The 17,874-nt window shown below is 37.4% G+C and overlaps 1 protein-coding gene across 1 annotated transcript in view; it reads right to left on the bottom strand.

Annotated features, from left to right (window-relative positions):
• Positions 1–14,219, bottom strand: part of chrna6 (cholinergic receptor, nicotinic, alpha 6) — a 32,808-nt gene extending 18,589 nt beyond the window's left edge. The window contains exons 1-2 of the mRNA XM_052126896.1: positions 14,105–14,219; positions 1,633–1,772 (exon numbers count right to left, since the gene is read on the bottom strand). Of these exons, the coding sequence (XP_051982856.1) occupies positions 1,633–1,772; positions 14,105–14,162 (198 nt within the window). The 5' untranslated portion in view covers positions 14,163–14,219. The remainder of the gene's footprint in view (positions 1–1,632; positions 1,773–14,104) is intronic.
• Between the last annotated feature and the right edge of the window lie 3,655 nt (positions 14,220–17,874).

Raw genomic sequence — 17,874 nt, 5'->3', positions numbered from 1 at the left:
TTAAACTATCTTTTGGTCATGGTTTATTTTCAATTATTATGTTTATATTTACAATTGTATTTATGATCTGCTTAGTATTGGTATGTTTCTACCTGTTGTCTTACAGTGATTTTTAAGTCACTGCAAAAGGGGTTGGTGGAAGAAGTTGGGCAGAATGTTTTGTTGAAATTAATTTGTTTGGCAACTTCGTTGTTTTGATTATATTGTCATTTAATGTGAAGAGTACTTTGAATTTTGAATTCTCGCCATGATTTGTGTGTAAGTAGATCAAAATTATTAATAAATTCTGTATAATTTAAGGGAGCATAAATACACCAATCCTGACAAGAACCACATTTTCCATGTGTATAAAAGAAGTGTGTTACTGTCATAGAAGCCTGACATTCAACAAGGATGGAGATAATGCACAAAAGAACGTGAATCCATATTTCTATTCTTCCAATTCATTGCAAATAGTCAATTTAAACTACCAACTTCTTTTAACTGTGCTGTCTTTGTTTATATCGCTTGTGCTTGACAGGGAATGTACTTTACAACAGGATGCAGATGGTGCTGGACAAGAACCTCTTAATTAAATGGCACTTGACTCAGACCATCAGCGCCTTGCTCACGTAATTTCACCAAGCCCACTTGCGCCTGGATTTAGTGAATGATTGCACGAAACTACCAAAACTTCCTGGCCATACCCATTGACTTTGAATGTGTGACTTATGGCATAGCACAGAGCTTAGAGCTATCATTCTTAAAATAGGGCCCATGGGAAGTGTTTTCCCCTCCCTTTTAAAAGTAGATTCTCCTTTTTTATTTTTCAATGCTAACAGTGCATATGATTGTATGGTTAGTTGCAATTTGTTCTTTACATTTAGCATTGTATTTCCCCTGCTGTCTGAACAGACTTGTGGCCCATTTTTGGGTCATGACCAACCAGTTGAGAACCACTGATGGAGAGTAAACAATTTAAGAACACCTATGTGCTCCATGGGCATAACATATGCCATTATCACAGTAACCTATATCAGCTGTATAAGATGATAATAGCTCTTTTTAAAACACTTGCATATTCACAAGAAAACTACTAAAAATGCTTGCCCAGCTAATTTGTCTTAATCCTCTGAGAGTGATCATAATCTATAATCCAGGATTCTGTTCACTAAAGTGGTGAGTTATGTCTTGTTAATCTCTCAGGTGTCTGTCTCTGTGAAGTAAGAATAAAGATAATTTTGGTAGCTCTCCCCTCATGATGTGAAAACTTTATTCTGAAATGCTGATTTGTATGATGCCAGAGAAAGCACAGAATCTGCACAACCTTCTGTAACAGTGGAGCACAGAGGCTTTTAACTCAAATGCTCTCTCTGACCATGGTAAATGAAACAAAAGTCCCTACAACAGCATCGAATTTCCCTTATAGAAAGCCACCACAGTTTTTATTTTTCCTTTTTGAAAGATCACAAGTATAAACATGAACAAAATGATGAAATGGATGTCCTATACAGTTTCTTCTTTAGATACATATTGATCTTAACTGAGGCCTAAAACCTTTTTTACAGGGTCACAGTTCTGTTCAAACACAATTTCAGGACAAAATCAGGTCATGTGTTTTTGAGACAGGGGACACTATAATGTTTTTCTTACCACTTTAACAAGCTGTGAGATGGAGACCTCAAACTCCACGGTGACGGGGTCAGACACATTTTCCACTGGGCGAATGAACTGATTATACCTCCTGAATAAACGACGAAACAGCCTATCTTCTCCCTTAGATGAGAAACAATCTGCACAAACATGCCCATACACAGCATAGAAATCTATTAAGCAGTTCACTGAGAGAGACCCAGGGATAGACGTCATTCATAATACAGTGGTTGGCCAAGTAAGACCTGTGTAGAGAAAGAGGCACATGCAAGCATATATGGAATCTAATATGATGTGTATAAGCAATTCTGGAAATCATTATTCTAGTTGTTTTTCTGTTTAGGTCTAAAAGTCACCATTTCATATCTTATCTATCAATAAAATTAATGTTATGCTGTCTGCTTATCTGTTTAATATATATATATATATATATATATATATATATATATATATATATAAAATAGTATTTTGAGTATGTGTTCTTTTTTGCGTGTGTGTGAGCGTGTATTTATCACTTTGTGGGGACCAAATGTCCCCATAAGGATAGTAAAACCCGAAATATTTGACCTTGTGGGGACATTTTGTCAGTCCCCATGAGAAAAACAGCTTACTAAAGTTTTTTGAAAATGTAAAAATGCAGAAAGTTTTCTGTGAGGGTTTAGGGGTATGGTTCTGGATAGGGGATAGAATATACAGGTCCTTCTCAAAAAATTAGCATATTGTGATAAAGGTCATTATTATAATGATAAAAATTAAACTTTCATATATTTTAGATTCATTGCACACCAACTGAAATATTTCAGGTCTTTTATTGTTTTAATACTGATGATTTTGGCATACAGCTCATGAAAATCATCTGAATCAACTAATTAACTCTAAACACCTGCAAAAGATTCCTGAGGCTTTTAAAAACTCCCAGCCTGTTTCATTACTCAAAACCGCAATCATGGGTAAGACTGCCGACCTGACTGCTGTCCAGAAGGCCATCATTGACACCCTCAAGCAAGAGGGTAAGACACAGAAAGAAATTTCTGAACAAATAGGCTGTTCCCAGAGTGCTGTATCAAGGCACCTCAGTGGGAAGTCTGTGGGAAGGAAAAAGTGTGGCAAAAACGCTGCACAACGAGAAGAGGTGACCGGACCCTGAGGAAGATTGTGGAGAAGGACCGATTCCAGACCTTGGGGGACCTCGCGGAAGCAGTGGACTGAGTCTGGAGTAGAAACATCCCTGCATTCCCCAGGTCAAGCCACTTTTGAACCAGAAACAGCGGCAGAAGCGCCTGACCTGGGCTACAGAGAAGCAGCACTGGACTGTTGCTCAGTGGTCCAAAGTACTTTTTTCGGATGAAAGCAAATTTTGCATGTCATTCGGAAATCAAGGTGCCAGAGTCTGGAGGAAGACTGGGGAGAAGGAAATGCCAAAATGCCTGAAGTCCAGTGTCAAGTACCCACAGTCAGTGATGGTCTGGGGTGCCATGTCAGCTGCTGGTGTTGGTCCACTGTGTTTTATCAAGGGCAGGGTCAATGCAGCTAGCTATCAAGAGATTTTGGAGCACTTCATGCTTCCATCTGCTGAAAAGCTTTATGGAGATGAAGATTTCATTTTTCAGCACGACCTGGCACCTGCTCACAGTGCCAAAACCACTGGTAAATGGTTTACTGACCATGGTATTACTGTGCTCAATTGGCCTGCCAACTCTCCTGACCTGAACCCCATAGAGAATCTGTGGGATATTGTGAAGAGAAAGTTGAGAGACGCAAGACCCAACACTCTGGATGAGCTTAAGGCCGCTATCGAAGCATCCTGGGCCTCCATAACACCTCAGCAGTGCCACAGGCTGATTGCCTCCATGCCACGCCGCATTGAAACAGTCATTTCTGCAAAAGGATTCCCGACCAAGTATTGAGTGCATAACTGAACATAATTATTTGAAGGTTGACTTTTTTTTGGTATTAAAAACACTTCTTTTATTGGTCGGATGAAATATGCTAATTTTTTGAGATAGGAATTTTGGGTTTTCATGAGCTGTATGCCAAAATCATCAGTATTAAAACAATAAAAGACCTGAAATATTTCAGTTGGTGTGCAATGAATCTAAAATATATGAAAGTTTAATTTTTATCATTACATTATGGAAAATAATGACCTTTATCACAATATGCTAATTTTTTGAGAAGGACCTGTATAGTTTGTACAGTATAAAAAACATTTTATCTATGGAAAATCTCAATAAAACATGGAAACACAACATCCAACATATGTGTATGTATATGTGTGTGTGTGTGTGTGTGTGTGTGTGTGTGTGTGTGTGTGTGTGTGTGTGTGTGTGTGTGTGTGTGTGTGTGTGTCTTGCTTTTAGCATGTTCCTCAGGGTCAGAGCCAAGCTCCTGCCAGACACTCTAAGTGCACTAAACATAGCTCTCAATGATAAAGGTCATCATCAACTATCACCAAAGAGACCAGGTGTAGCCAAGTGAAAAATGAAACCACTTTAAAATGTTGCACTCTGATGCAGCTAGCTACATCATAGTGAACACCAAAGAACATTAAGTCACTTCAGAACATGAGAGAAGTCAAGAACAGGTGAATGGCTACAGACTGCTATAGAAGGTATAAAAGAGGCATTGGTGCATCCCTAAAGCATTGACTAAAAATACCTTGTAAATCCAAGAAAATCTAAATTACTTAAACTAGTTAACCACTCGAGAATTTATACTTTAAGTTAAAGGTTTATTTTTAGATCAACCAAAAATGTATGTTCTGACATCATTTACTAAATTGCATGTCATTCAAAATGACTTTCTTACTTTTGTGGAACACAGAAGGTGACAGTCAGAGGATAGTGATTGCTGTAGCTCTCAAAAATAATTTGCGCTTGCATAGAATTCAAATTATTGAAACATAACACTCCTTGAGTCGCCATTGTTTAATTGCGGAAGGAAAGATTTTAAATTAATAACCTAAATTTCTGCCTGTTAAAGAAATTTACAACTGTTCATCACACAAAGTGTGATGGTTTTTATGGTTTTGCTGCTCCATGGAAAAAATTTAATAATTTGGGTTTGGAACAGCATTTAGGTTCGTAATGGATTACTCATTTTTGAGAATTTTCATTTGTTGGTGAACCATTTTTGTAAATCTTATACTGTGTTTTCATATGAAAAATATGTAGTCATATGATCCTGAATTATATCATATCTGGATAAAAGAAATAGTATAGTATTATGTAGAGATGCACCGATCGACCGGCCAGGGACCAGAATTAGCCGATTTTCCGCATGCTCGGCCGGACCGGTGACCGGCCGGTCAGCCTCACGTCTTTCCGTTTTGTTGCCAGCGGCGCAGGCAATAACGTCACAGCTGCATGTAAACATGTCATAGGCGTGGAAGATCTTCACTGTGAGTGAAGAATACATAAAGTTCGAAATGTGTAATAATTGTAAGGCCAAAGTAAACCGTGGGGGAACCAACACAATAACTTTCGGAACAACAAACCTAATTAGACATTTAAAACACCATCACCCAGCTGAAAATGCCCATTTTAAAAAAGAAGCTAAAAAGGGAAAGAGGCTAAAGCTAGCCAGAGCTCAGAGCCAGCCACAAGTCAGCAGCCTCTCCTATCATTCCTTGGAATGAGCAGCGAAAAGACCAAAGCAATTACGAGGAAAATTATGGAATTCATGGCCCTGGATGACCAGCTGTTCTCCATAGTTGAGGACAGAGGGTTCAGAAATCGGATACATTTCCTCGATACAGAGTAGGAGGTACTTTCCAACGTCACGTTGCCCGAGTTGTTTAAAATCGTGTCATGTCACACAGCCTGTTATCTGTCAACATTTGGGTACACAAATCCGGGAGAAGGGAAGTGGGGTGCTGGATGGCAGAGGCAGGCTAAATACTATAGAAATTGTGCCATTGTGATTTAATGTGCTGAGTAACGTAATTTTTCCCACCGTGTCCGATATTAAAATCAGTGCGACACACATTGCAAAAGGCGTGGGCTTTGTCGATATGGCTTCGGGATATGAAATTAAATTCTTCCATCCAGCTGTTGTTAAATATACATGCATATTTTGTTTTTTTTCGCCGGAGCACCAGCTGAGTCTTCTCCTCCCATCTACCAGTGATGCTTGATTTAACATCCTGCGTCTACTACCTGCGCAGATATCAACAGCGCAAATGGGTTGTAGGTTGCCAGGCTGAGGTCACAAATGATTTGTAATTTGTATGATGTGTCGATTGTGTGAGTAGGATGCGTTTCATTCAATATCTGGCAACTGGACCACCTTGGAATAATATTGATGTGATTATTCATCCAACGTGGTTTGGGCCATACAAATTACGGGAGTTTTTTTGGGAGAAATAACAAAACGGGAGTGTTGACAGGTATGTTACAAGCCGTTCCCGAAGCAGTGCTCAGTTTTACAATTGATATTTGGACATCTAATGTAAGTTGAGCGTATTGGACACTTCAGTTTTTCAGATCTTTGGAATTGTTTTGTTAGACGAGTAATAAAGAGAAAAAGGTCCATTTATAAAAATAGTGGAAAATGACATCTGTTATATAAAGCAATTCATTTGCAGTTAATTGTTATTTCTACAATTAACTTTATTTTGAGAGTTAAGTGAGAGAAGATCCTGTAACTTAGTGCAGTTTGGGGGAAATTGTAATGTTTAATAATTTATTTTATTATGAAAATAAAATGTTGCATTGAAGAAAGGTAGATTTTGTTTGTATATGCGGTCAATAATAGTTCTTAGAAAGAAAATCGGAATCGAAAAAAAATCGGTATCGGCAGGTCACACTTGCAAAAAATTGGAAATCGGAATTGGCCAAAAAACTTGCAATCGGTGCATCTCTAGTATTATGTCTAGAATAGTTATATTACTATATATATCTGCTAAAAAAGTCAAATAACAGTAACTCTTAACAATAAGGGTGTATTCGTTAACTTTAGTTACTGCAATAGTTAACATTAACTAACAATACCATAAGAGCATTCTTGGTTAATATTAATTTGATATACTAATACATTTTTTACATGCAAAGTTATACACATTAGCATTAGTTAATGCAATATGAACTTACATGCACAAACAATGAACAAAGGTATTTTGATAAATTAACATTAACCAAGATTAAATCTGAAGTATGTAATTTCTGCACCACTAGAGCAACTAAACGGATTGCAAAAATAGACATTGTTTACAATTTGTTTACAAACAGCTCTCTGAATATGTTGCCATTGTTCAAACAAAGATATAGTCCCACCCCTGACTCACGCCATTTGTTGAGTAACATTGTTGCTTAAATTAGTGCTGTAAAAATTGTCTCTTTTGTTCATTGTTAGTTCATGATACCGTATGCATTAATGTTAACAAAAAGAACCTCAATGTAATGTGTTACCAAAATAACTAATATAGAAAGCTCTCGCATTAAAAAAGATTCAATGGGCTAGAAAATATATAAACATTATGCTAAATAGAGGTCGACCGATATGGGTTTTTTCAGGCCGATGCCGATCTTTTGATATCCAGGTCGGCCGATGGACGATAAATGCTGCCGATTTATTTTGCCCGATATTTCGCCGATATGTGCTTGTTTTTAACCTCTCATTTGAACCTTTTATTTGAAAGATAAAATGTAACACAAATAATTACTGAAGATAGACAAAATTTCTCAACAAATACATTTATTGAACACTTGACCAATCTGCACTTGTACACTTAAATTAAAAATGTATAATGTAAAAACATATTGTATAAATAATGTATAACAAATATATTAAATAATCAAAGCAGGTGTTACGAACTGCTCCGAGACACGAAGGTTGAGATCCAAATGTAGCTTTAATTAAGGGGCAATCCAGACACGTAATCCAATATTCAGAGCATCCAAGAGAAGCACAGGCATAACTAGGGATGGGTATCGTTAAGGTTTTAATGGTATTACTACTGCTTATCGATCCGGTACTTTAATGGTATTCTTAACGGTTCTTTTTGTTATATATATTAAACAAAGATAAAAAAAAGATAAACAATTACACAAAGATAAACGTTATATAGGCACAGTGATTTAATTTCAGGAAGGTCTACATTACTGTTAACACTAACATTACTGTTCAGGTGTGATCTAAAAAGAAATCTAATAAAGTAATCAATTGTAAAATAACACTGCATAGTTTATCATAGATAGATTAATGCTTATTAAAGCAGAAGTTATACATTCAAGAGCTGTAAGTGATTTTCTCTTTGCCTTTTGTTGTTTGATTCGCAGTAATGGCTCAATCGTCAGCATGTTTATTAGACTGCTTCCCTTTTAAGAACGAGTGCAGATCTAATAGGCTCCTGATGCACCATATTTTCTCCCAACTATTTCCATAACTACGTCCATTTAAGACATAAACTGTGTTTAAGTGAATCTCCAAGCCGGTCGTTTTGACATTTTTGTGTATAGTTGATCGTTTAGACGGGCACATGAAACCCAAAGTAGCCTATACTTTGCTTGTCCCGTTTCGGAGCGTGTGCCGCCTTGGGAATGGTATCTCTTGCTCTCTTTTTATTATTAAACGCGTCCCGCAATTTAGCAACAGTAGCTAGACTGCATTTTACAACAATCACCGATCGTGCTGATTCTGACGTTAAGTTTGAGTTTTAGGGAGAAATGTCAGTGCACCGCTCTGAAGGGAAGGAAGTTGTGCTAGACAGAATGCGGCTTATGTATAAATGTTATTTTTATAATCTTTGGAAGGCGAAATCTAAAATAAAATCAGACTAATATCACAGATCTAAACCAGGCTACGTTTGAATGTTTAGTTCTGTCCTCCGTCGTCACTCATTAAGCAGAGCTCGTGTTGTGCTCGCTGTGGCACCGCGTGAGAGATCTCTCTCTCTCTCTCTCTCTCTGACTGCGAATAGCTAAATTGCATCACAGACAAATGGTTTCATATTATTATACATAGAAATGGCTGGCTTCTCTTTATAGCAACAATACAGTTATTTTTCTTAATTTCTCCAGTACCGACAGCAGAACCGATAAGCTTACCAAAGCCAGTCCTTCAATAGCCTATAGTGCGTTGGTATCTTTTTTATTACTTATTTCTCTGCATTGAGTGACAACCCTCTCAAATATAAGACACACAAACAGAACAAATAAAAGTCTCAGATTCACTGTCTGTAATTGCAAAATTCTTGCTTACTTATTGTGACATGATAGCAACCCTTCTGCTGCGATAATGCAACTTCAACTATGCTATCAATATCCAAAGTAGCCGAACGTCATGTCGCCTATCGCGTTTGTCACGTTTTTTCTTGAAGTTGGCAGTAACATATCAAAAGTTTTTAATTAAATATAAAGGAGTTATACAAATTTAATCCTTACCGTTTTCTCCAAGGAACTTAGCTCCTTCCTTAGACACTGGATGAGGTCTGCTCACTCTGCTGGAAAATGACTCTAGGGTCAGCATGCGTCGAACACGTGTTCCACAACAACACTAGGCTCCCCACAGATGCGCCTGCCTAATAATCGGCTTGATATACTTGGATATTGGCTGATGCCGATTATGTAAATTTTTTTTTAAAAATCGCCGATTAATCGGCCGACCGATAAATGCTAATATGTCAGCTGAAAACAAGATATTTACAAAAATGCACACAACAAAGCATCAATTTAAAATATTTGTGGACCCTCCCTGGGAGTTATTATCTCTGTAAATCCCTAGTTGGCAACAAAAAAAATAAAAAATGGAAGAGGACTGAATGTACTGAGCCTTACATCTAGTAATTTCAGTCAGCTGCCATGAACTTAGAACTTAAAATATACAATCACATGTACAGTCACAGAGTGTTCAGTGCTCCTGTCTCATATATTAATTTCTTCTTTTAATTACTTCAACAGCTTAACTCTCCAATGTCCTCTTCTGTTAATAGGGTTAACCAAGGATAGTGAGGCACTGCTTTTGTTAATTAAATGGACTTCACCCTCATTGAAATACATAAGATAAAAAGCATAGCATTTAAGTTTAAAGTTAGTTTTCTGAACCCCATCAAGTTTAAGATAACCCTTCAAAATTAAAGTGGCACAGTATCCACACTGACCATACAGGCTCTTAAACTTGAACTCTTGTGCAGGCCTTGATGGGAAATTTCAGAATGTTCAAGAACAAGACATTTTTTTTCCTTTTTCCCATTGCGAAGTGTCCTTGGTGAATGGATTCGGAATTCTTTTTTATTGAATGCTCAGAATGAGTATAATTATGGATAGATGAAAGCACAAATGCTCCCTCGAGTACTCAACTATGCCAACAAGTCAGTTTTCTTAAATTCTTGATAAATATTTGACAATCAACCTTATCAATATGTCATATTAGCAAAACATTTATTTAAAAAATGATACAACTAGATGATTTTGTTTGTTTCATTTCAGAGCCTGACTAAAATAAAAATGTAAGAATGGTGCAGAAATTCTATTAATTAACATAATTGCAAGGACAGCCATCAGCAGTCACAATGACTACGGAGTCTAAAACCGAGGGTTGGATCAAAAATAGCTGCAGCTCCTATGTTAAAATTACAGTTAATAATAGTTAAACCCTCCACATTTTACTTGTTCCAATGTATTCTGGGCTAAAGCCCATTCAAATTTAATTTGCATCTTATGGAACTTATTCCCTCATCACATGTAACTTATCCCCACTTTACTTAAATGTGTTTGTTTTTTTTAGAGAGAGAGAGAGAGAAAAAAAACACTGTTTTTGAGATTGTGTGTGAGAGTTTACTCAATGTGTTAACGTCATTCTCTGACAGAGATTTTATTGTCTTCTTTTATACATTTATTTTTGTATTAGTTACAGAGTTTCTAGACAACAAACAAGAAACAACAAACTAGAAAAACAAATAAATCTCTACAATTAACTTGAGGGTTTAATTAAAGGTCTTAGTGCCATAAAATATTAACCAAATTACATTTACAAAGCATACAAACGTGACAACTCTTTCCGGTCTCTCAATGCTCTGGAAATTAGTTTGATGGAAGAGGGTGTGCATTGAAGAGGCAACAGGGATGACGAAGAAGGTTCATTCATACAGAAGAACTAAAGAGACATTAGTGATAATATAAAGCCATATGTAATTCACTGCTGTTGAATACATACTGTAAGCCCTCATTTCTCACAAGTAAAAAGAAAGAGAGCGTCAGTGGGACACTTAGTGTGTTTCTCTGTCAGTGGAGGAAAAGAAAAAATGTATACAATCAGACAGGTGAGCTGTTCTTATTGCCCAGAGAATTCAGCCTGCAGCAGTACACACATGCCTGTTCCTCACAGCAGACTGTGTGTGAGGTGTGTTTGTGTGAAGTATTTCAGGGCATGCGTCACTGTCTGTCCATGTGGTAAATGCATGCGTGTGTGTTCTGTGATTCTGCTGTACTAAGTGGCTTCTAACTAGAACAAAGTGTACAGAGGACATGCATGTCCATGTGTATTTGTGACACATTCCAAACCCCCACGTCACATTTCCAGTACTGCCATCCATTCTATAAGCAGTGAAATCCTCTGTTGGTCTTAAGGGACACTTTGGGGCAATCATCTTATATCATAATTTTGAAATACTAGTACTTTTTTATTACCACCTCAGTGGAGGTTCAAAGTAAGCCGAGCCGATACTAAATGTGCCGTCAAAACCCTGCAGATCGATAATTTTCCAGAGAGAGTCGTCACTACCAGCGTCACTGGATGTTCAACATGGGACATCAACCTGCTAGTTTTAAAGTTAGCTACAGAGATAGCAGTATCATTTGTTCATGTGACTTTCAAATTGTAAAAATCTCTGCTGTGGTCAATAAACGAGGTGCTGACGTTCATCTCTTTAGTGACGAATGAAACAAAAAGACCGCACAGTTGAGACACAGCTACCACCGGACCTACCAACATTGTAGGGAAAATTTAAAAGTGACTAAAGAACCATCAAGGAAAAGTGGAAGTGGTTCGACCAAATGGACGCTATCTAGACCGGCGAGCAATGGGAGGGAGAGTGCACTGGACATCGTGGAGTCCACGATGGAGGATGGTATGTTAGCTCTATACTCTGCTTGAAAGCTTCACTTTATTTAGTTGACCAGCTACTGGAAAGCTTGCTTCTAAAACAACCAAGCCAATTTAACTGTTACACTTGTGTAAAATCAAGAAGACCCAGGATTAGGTGGAGAGATTACATCTCCACACTGACCTGGGAACGCCTCGGGGTCCCCCAGTCAGAGCTGGTTAATGTGGCTCGGGATAGGGAAGTTTGGGGCCCCCTGCTGGAGTGGCTGGCCCCGCGACCCGACTTTGGATAAGCGGTTGAAGATGGATGGATGGATGGACTTGATGGATGGACATAACATCCTTTCGTTCTTCGTATAAAATATATCAGGGCCTTGAGAAAGCCAGAAGATATAGAGGTGGCAAAGCATGCAGGGATGAGAAATACAGAGGACAACATTTTGAAAAGTCTTTCCACCCATCCTCAAGGCTTTTTTTTTTTTGTTGTTTGTTTGTTTACTTGTATTGTATTGCTTTATTCCAATCTTTTGAAGCAGAGGGCTTTACCTCCAACCACCTCTCTCTCTCTCTCTCTCTCTCTCTCTCTGCAGGAACCTAATTGATTTCTCCCTTCAACACCAAAACACAGATGTGAAACTATAAAAAAAGAGCACTTGAGTGGCTAAAAGAGCAATCCGATGTTTCTCCCTAGAGATCAGGAAATGTGTTCAATCTAACCCTGGATAGCCTTTTTCATGTGTAATAACACCACATACTTGTATTACATGTATATAACATAATAACACCTGATGTGAACAAAAAATAAATGCCCACAAGGTGCACATATTACAATAAATATCTAATGTCTACAATATGTTTTGTGATTGTCTATCAAATCTAAATCTATCACATTAATAAATCATCATCTGCAGCAAAGAAAGAAGTTTCACTGATTTTGTGTTATTTCACTGCAAAAATGGTTGGAGTATTATGATTAATGTCAAATTTAATCAGGGTTACTTATAACCACCATGTAGATTGCGAGGGACACGTACCCTCCAATATTGGGAATAGTAGATTAGTGGTTGTTCAATATGGGTTATTCACTGACCCTTAAACCTTTAACATTGGTCTGACCAAATTAAAAATATATGTTATCCTGTACTTATTATTTGTAGCTTTACTTTCATGCTTTATCTCACAAGAGTGTGCAGTACCCTTCTAAACTGTGCAACAAAAACGAATGTCAATCCTGACCTTCTCTAGTCTTTCCATCCCCTGATGAACATTTCCAGGCCTTTCTTGATACATGTCTTTCCACACATTCTCTCTCTCTCTCTCTCTCTCTCTCTCTCTCTCTCTCTCTCTCTCTCTCTCTCTCTCTCTCACACACAGCCTTGATTTCAGTCCAGCATGTAGGGGATGCTTACAGCATGAATGACATTGGACTGAAGTTGAACACAAGTTACTCTTTTCTAAAACTCTGAGTTCAAAATGGCATTATGAATTTAGCAACAATTCATGTGACCTATGAGTATGTGTGAGTTTAAATGTATCCCTTGAGTGTGTGACTCACTGTTGAGTGACATGGATGCATGTGATGAGAGGGAGACGAGGACTGAGCCTCTTGTTTCTTGATTAGCTAGATGTAAAGTTACTACTGACCTAATCAAATTAAAAGTTGATGATCACGACCGATTACGCACTTGTTGTAAATTCCATAGGTGTCGCCGAAACGGAAAGGTTCATTTGGGTCAGGAAGACTTTAAATATTTTAATAGAGTGCGCAAAAGCAAAGGTTCATGAAAGTGAAAATGAAGAACGGATTAGAACCTACTACCCGCAATTCATTATAATAACGCCACAGGGTTCGCCTAACGGTTCCTTTTATGCCGATAAAAGGCTTTAGAGCGATTAAACAAAATTATGCTGTCGCGGTTGCCAAAAATAGCCGCTAGATTCCCTGCAGTCAGTGTCTCCCGAGCGAGACAAATATGCGCCCGAAACTCCGCTATACACCCGCACCAACAGAGTAGAGAATCGGTGTGACTAAAAGAAAATGTTACACTTGTGCATAAATCTCCATTATCATCGTTATCAAAACCAAATAGGCTTATAGTGTTAAATGTGGCATGAGACCCACTTAAATGCCAGCAGACCGATTAATAATTTAGTTAAAATGTATAAACACAATCAGTCAATTTAAGTGCATATATTCCATATGTTTAACATAATGTCGAAATCGTGATATCATGTCAACTGAGAAAATATTATCAAATAAACTTGATAGGACAGAAGAGTTAAACGCGCATTTTATGCTACTTTTTTTCTTGAGCGAGAAAAGTAAACAGGGGGCACAAGAGACGTGGAACAGGTCAATATTTTGCAATGTTATTAAAAATAGTAAATATCGTAAATGGTTAATAAAGTAATATCATGAAAACAGACTTACCTTGTGTTATAAGGACAATAAAAAGAAAAAGAAAAATTACTCTCCCCACAGAATTCATCGAGCGTCGCAGGTTTGGGAGTTCCCTAAAGGAATGCAATACATTCGTGAAAGAGTCGACGAGACTAAAAGGTAAAGAGCTTGTTTGCAGAGTTGTGGCTTTCAGCTAGCAGAAGATGTGCGCTTGGTGGAGTTGATTTCGTCCCTCCCCTTTGGCGCGTGCATCATTCCACACGCGGATCTTCAAGCAAGTGCCAATAATGAGACGCACAGTTACAAACAACAATTTAAGAATTTAAGTTACTAGCAATCTATTGCGTTATAGCTGTATGTGAAACATCGACCTCACTAACCAACCTTTGCGCATCAGAGTGCCCATATATCCTATACAGAAATATGATATGGCAATATAGGCATGGAATATATGTTCATGTTTTTTACTGATATAAAAAAGTCACATACGTGTAGATATAAGGAACAAAAATGTCCGTTTTCATCTAACATGTATTTTTCCATATACTAGTGGAATTTTAATACCTACATACTGTATATGGCTCAAATGCACACACACACACACATTTGTATATGTGTGGGATGTTACACATTTAATAGTATTAATTAGTATAAATTGCTTACAGAAAATAAATAATTAGGTAGTAGTTCATACGTAATTACACTGTAGCCTAACATAAACACATTATGTGATCATATTGCCTACTTTATATATTGAATTAAGTCAATGGAACGGCTTTAGCATTCCGTTCCTATTGACCCTTTTTTACAAGATTACTCTACAACATGTTGCCAAATCACCCCCACACAGAACGTTCCCTTAACATTTTTGTATGGTTCCCATTTGGACGTTTTTTGAGAATCCATTCCTAACATTCAAGGAGTGTTCTCTTTAGATTCTATTTTTATAACCATAAAATAATGTTCCCATTATGTTTGCGTTGAGGTTTTTGTGTTACAATGTAAAAATGAATTGTACAGAACATTCTCTAATGGTTAACTTTAGGTTTTATTTTTTTAAAACCCTAAAGTAACCTTCTCAGAACATTGCAGTCACCTTAGAAAATGAGCAAAAAATGTGGCTATTGTGTGAGAGGTTTATCTTTCCTTAATTGTCCATTGAACAGGCTTTCTGAAGTGCATAAAGTTGTGTGGCAGGTTTTGACAGTAGAGCGGTCTATAAAGACTTCCGGGATACATCAGGTGACTAACAGAATGGTCACAGGAAAAGCCTTCCAGAAAATTTATTCAATTTAGCCTCTATTATAAACGCCTAGATTTTGACATCACCAAACAGATTTTTTATGACAGGATTGAGCAGAGATGGGCTTAATCTCACTTATAACAATTATAACATGAGCAAACACGAGTAACCTCACGTCCCAGAGAGTTTAAAGAGCAAGGCCTTTAATCTGTGTGAATCTGCACATTTAACATACACACGTGAATAGGCCAGAGGGACGCACATGGCACAGCAGCTGTTGTTGTGATATTATTGTTTTCATATCAACAGGCTAGATTAACTGTGTTTGCATGCTGCATTGATAAAGCCACTGACATTCTGATGTTTGAACACACAAGCTAAGAGACCGTAAAACATGCATCCACATGCTAATGCATCCACACGAAAAAACAAACAGACTGAGAGAGAGAGAGAGAGAGAGAGAGGGAGAGAGAAGTGAAAGCTATGTAAGTCTTTTGAAATAAAAGGATGTGCATCAATTATTTAATGCCTGTGCCAATCACAGGTTAATTTCCTGTTGGCATTTTTGTCCCACTATTGGCCTTTTCATATGGCTTTTGCTTCACACACAAACTAATTTTATTGAAATAAAACAGTTCAGATTCAGTCTAGGGTAAATAAATTGAACTAATTAAAATGAATCCCTTCAGTTAATGATATTATATACTTATATGTCATAAAATACTATTTTAAAACTGTCGTCTATGTGCTAATTTCTTCATACAATATATTTGGCAATTGCTAATCCATAATTTGTTCTAAACACACACACACACACACACACACACATGCATTATCTGTAACTGTCTCAAACTATTTGAATTTTAGTTCTTATTCACACAATGAAGACACAACAGCAGCAAAGGATCTCTGTCCCTGTCCGTGGTTCTGAAATTGTGGCAATGTGAGAACATGCATGTAGTAAGGAATCACTGTTTGTATGCATCCAGATTGGTCAATATTTTTTGCACTAGGTGTAAATCTTGCCACACAGCATGGCAATTTGCACTCATTTGCACAATAGTCTGGTGGAAACAGATACATTTCTCCCCAATTTGGCATGCCCAATTCCAAATGCGCTCTAATTCCTCGTGGTGGTGTAGTGACTCGCCTCAATCTGGGTGGCGGAGGAAGAATCTCAGTTGCCTCCGCGTCTGAGAAAGTCAATCCATGCATTTTATCATGTGGCTTGTTGAGCGAGTTACCACGGTGACCTGGAGGCTCACGCCATTCTCCTCGGCATCCAAGCACAACTCACCACGTGACCCACCAAGAGCGAGAACCACATTATAGCAACAACGAGGAGGTTAACCCAGCGTGACTCTACCCACACTATCAACTGGGCCAATTGGTTGCTTAGGAAGTCTTACTGGAGTCACTTAGCATGGGAAACAGATACATTTAAGACAAACTGTGCCCTTGTCAGAAAAGGAAAGGGGAATTGAGAGAAAGGTTTGATCCAGGTAAAATTAACCATGTTTTTTTTTTACTATAGTAATATTTTAGTAACCAAGTTTTTTGGCCATATTTTTAACCATTTTAATCAACCAAGGTGTTGCTACAGTAATACAATGTTAATATAGTAACCAAGTTTAATTTTGTGTTTACTTTGATTTTACTGCCACAAAATACCATTTTAGTAAAACCATGTATGATTTTAAGGTAATGGTTAGGTTAAGGGGTAGGGGTTGGTGTTGGGGGCCAGTGGGACTCTAAATATACACAATAAACATCATGCAGTGATCCCACTGTACTGTTTGATAGTATTTAATTAAGAGTGCAAATAGTATCTGCCACAATATGCAACGGGGTGTAAATAGCATCTCATCTCAGTGTAGAAGACACTGGGCTGTCCGTAAAAGGTTAAACTTTTGATGTACAGAGTCATGTGACAAAACAACATGGCGGCAATCACTGCAGAGTTTATCTTTGGAAGAAAAGCCAATAAAACTACATCTGGTAAGAAACCTTGGTAAGAAACCAAAGTTTTTACATTGAAACCTGCCTGAGTCAAAAGATTATAGTCTCTAGTTAATTCAATATGCCATTTTTACAGTTTGAGTGATTTATCTCGAAACGCCATGCGACTAAACACAATGTACACTATGTGTACTTTTGCACATTCTTTCCTTAGAAATCCTATACTTACTTTGCATTATTTATCACATTGAGAATAAATGGGTTTATCCAAAAGCTGAAAATGTTTGCTTTCAGATGCTTTATATATAGTTAGGATGAAAATAAGGTGCATTTCAAACTGTTCTGAGGCTGGTGCAGGAACACTGGAGCACACTGGAGTTAAGTAATTCCTTAATTAGGGATCAAGGGGCCATCCTATAGCTTTCCTATGCACACATGGGAAAATTATGATCAGTACTTATATTCAGAATTTATAATGTATAATTTTATTTTAATATGGTTGGAAGTGATTGGATGATGCTGGCCATTATGTTGAATCAGAATGAATTATGCAAATTTTTGAAGTATTGTCTATAACATCTCAAAAACCTGAATAACC

Source organism: Xyrauchen texanus, chromosome 5, assembly GCF_025860055.1.
Source record: "Xyrauchen texanus isolate HMW12.3.18 chromosome 5, RBS_HiC_50CHRs, whole genome shotgun sequence".
Lineage (NCBI taxonomy): Eukaryota > Metazoa > Chordata > Actinopteri > Cypriniformes > Catostomidae > Xyrauchen > Xyrauchen texanus.
The sequence above is the reverse complement of the archived record's forward strand: the minus strand, read 5'-3'. Positions and strand labels throughout refer to the sequence as shown.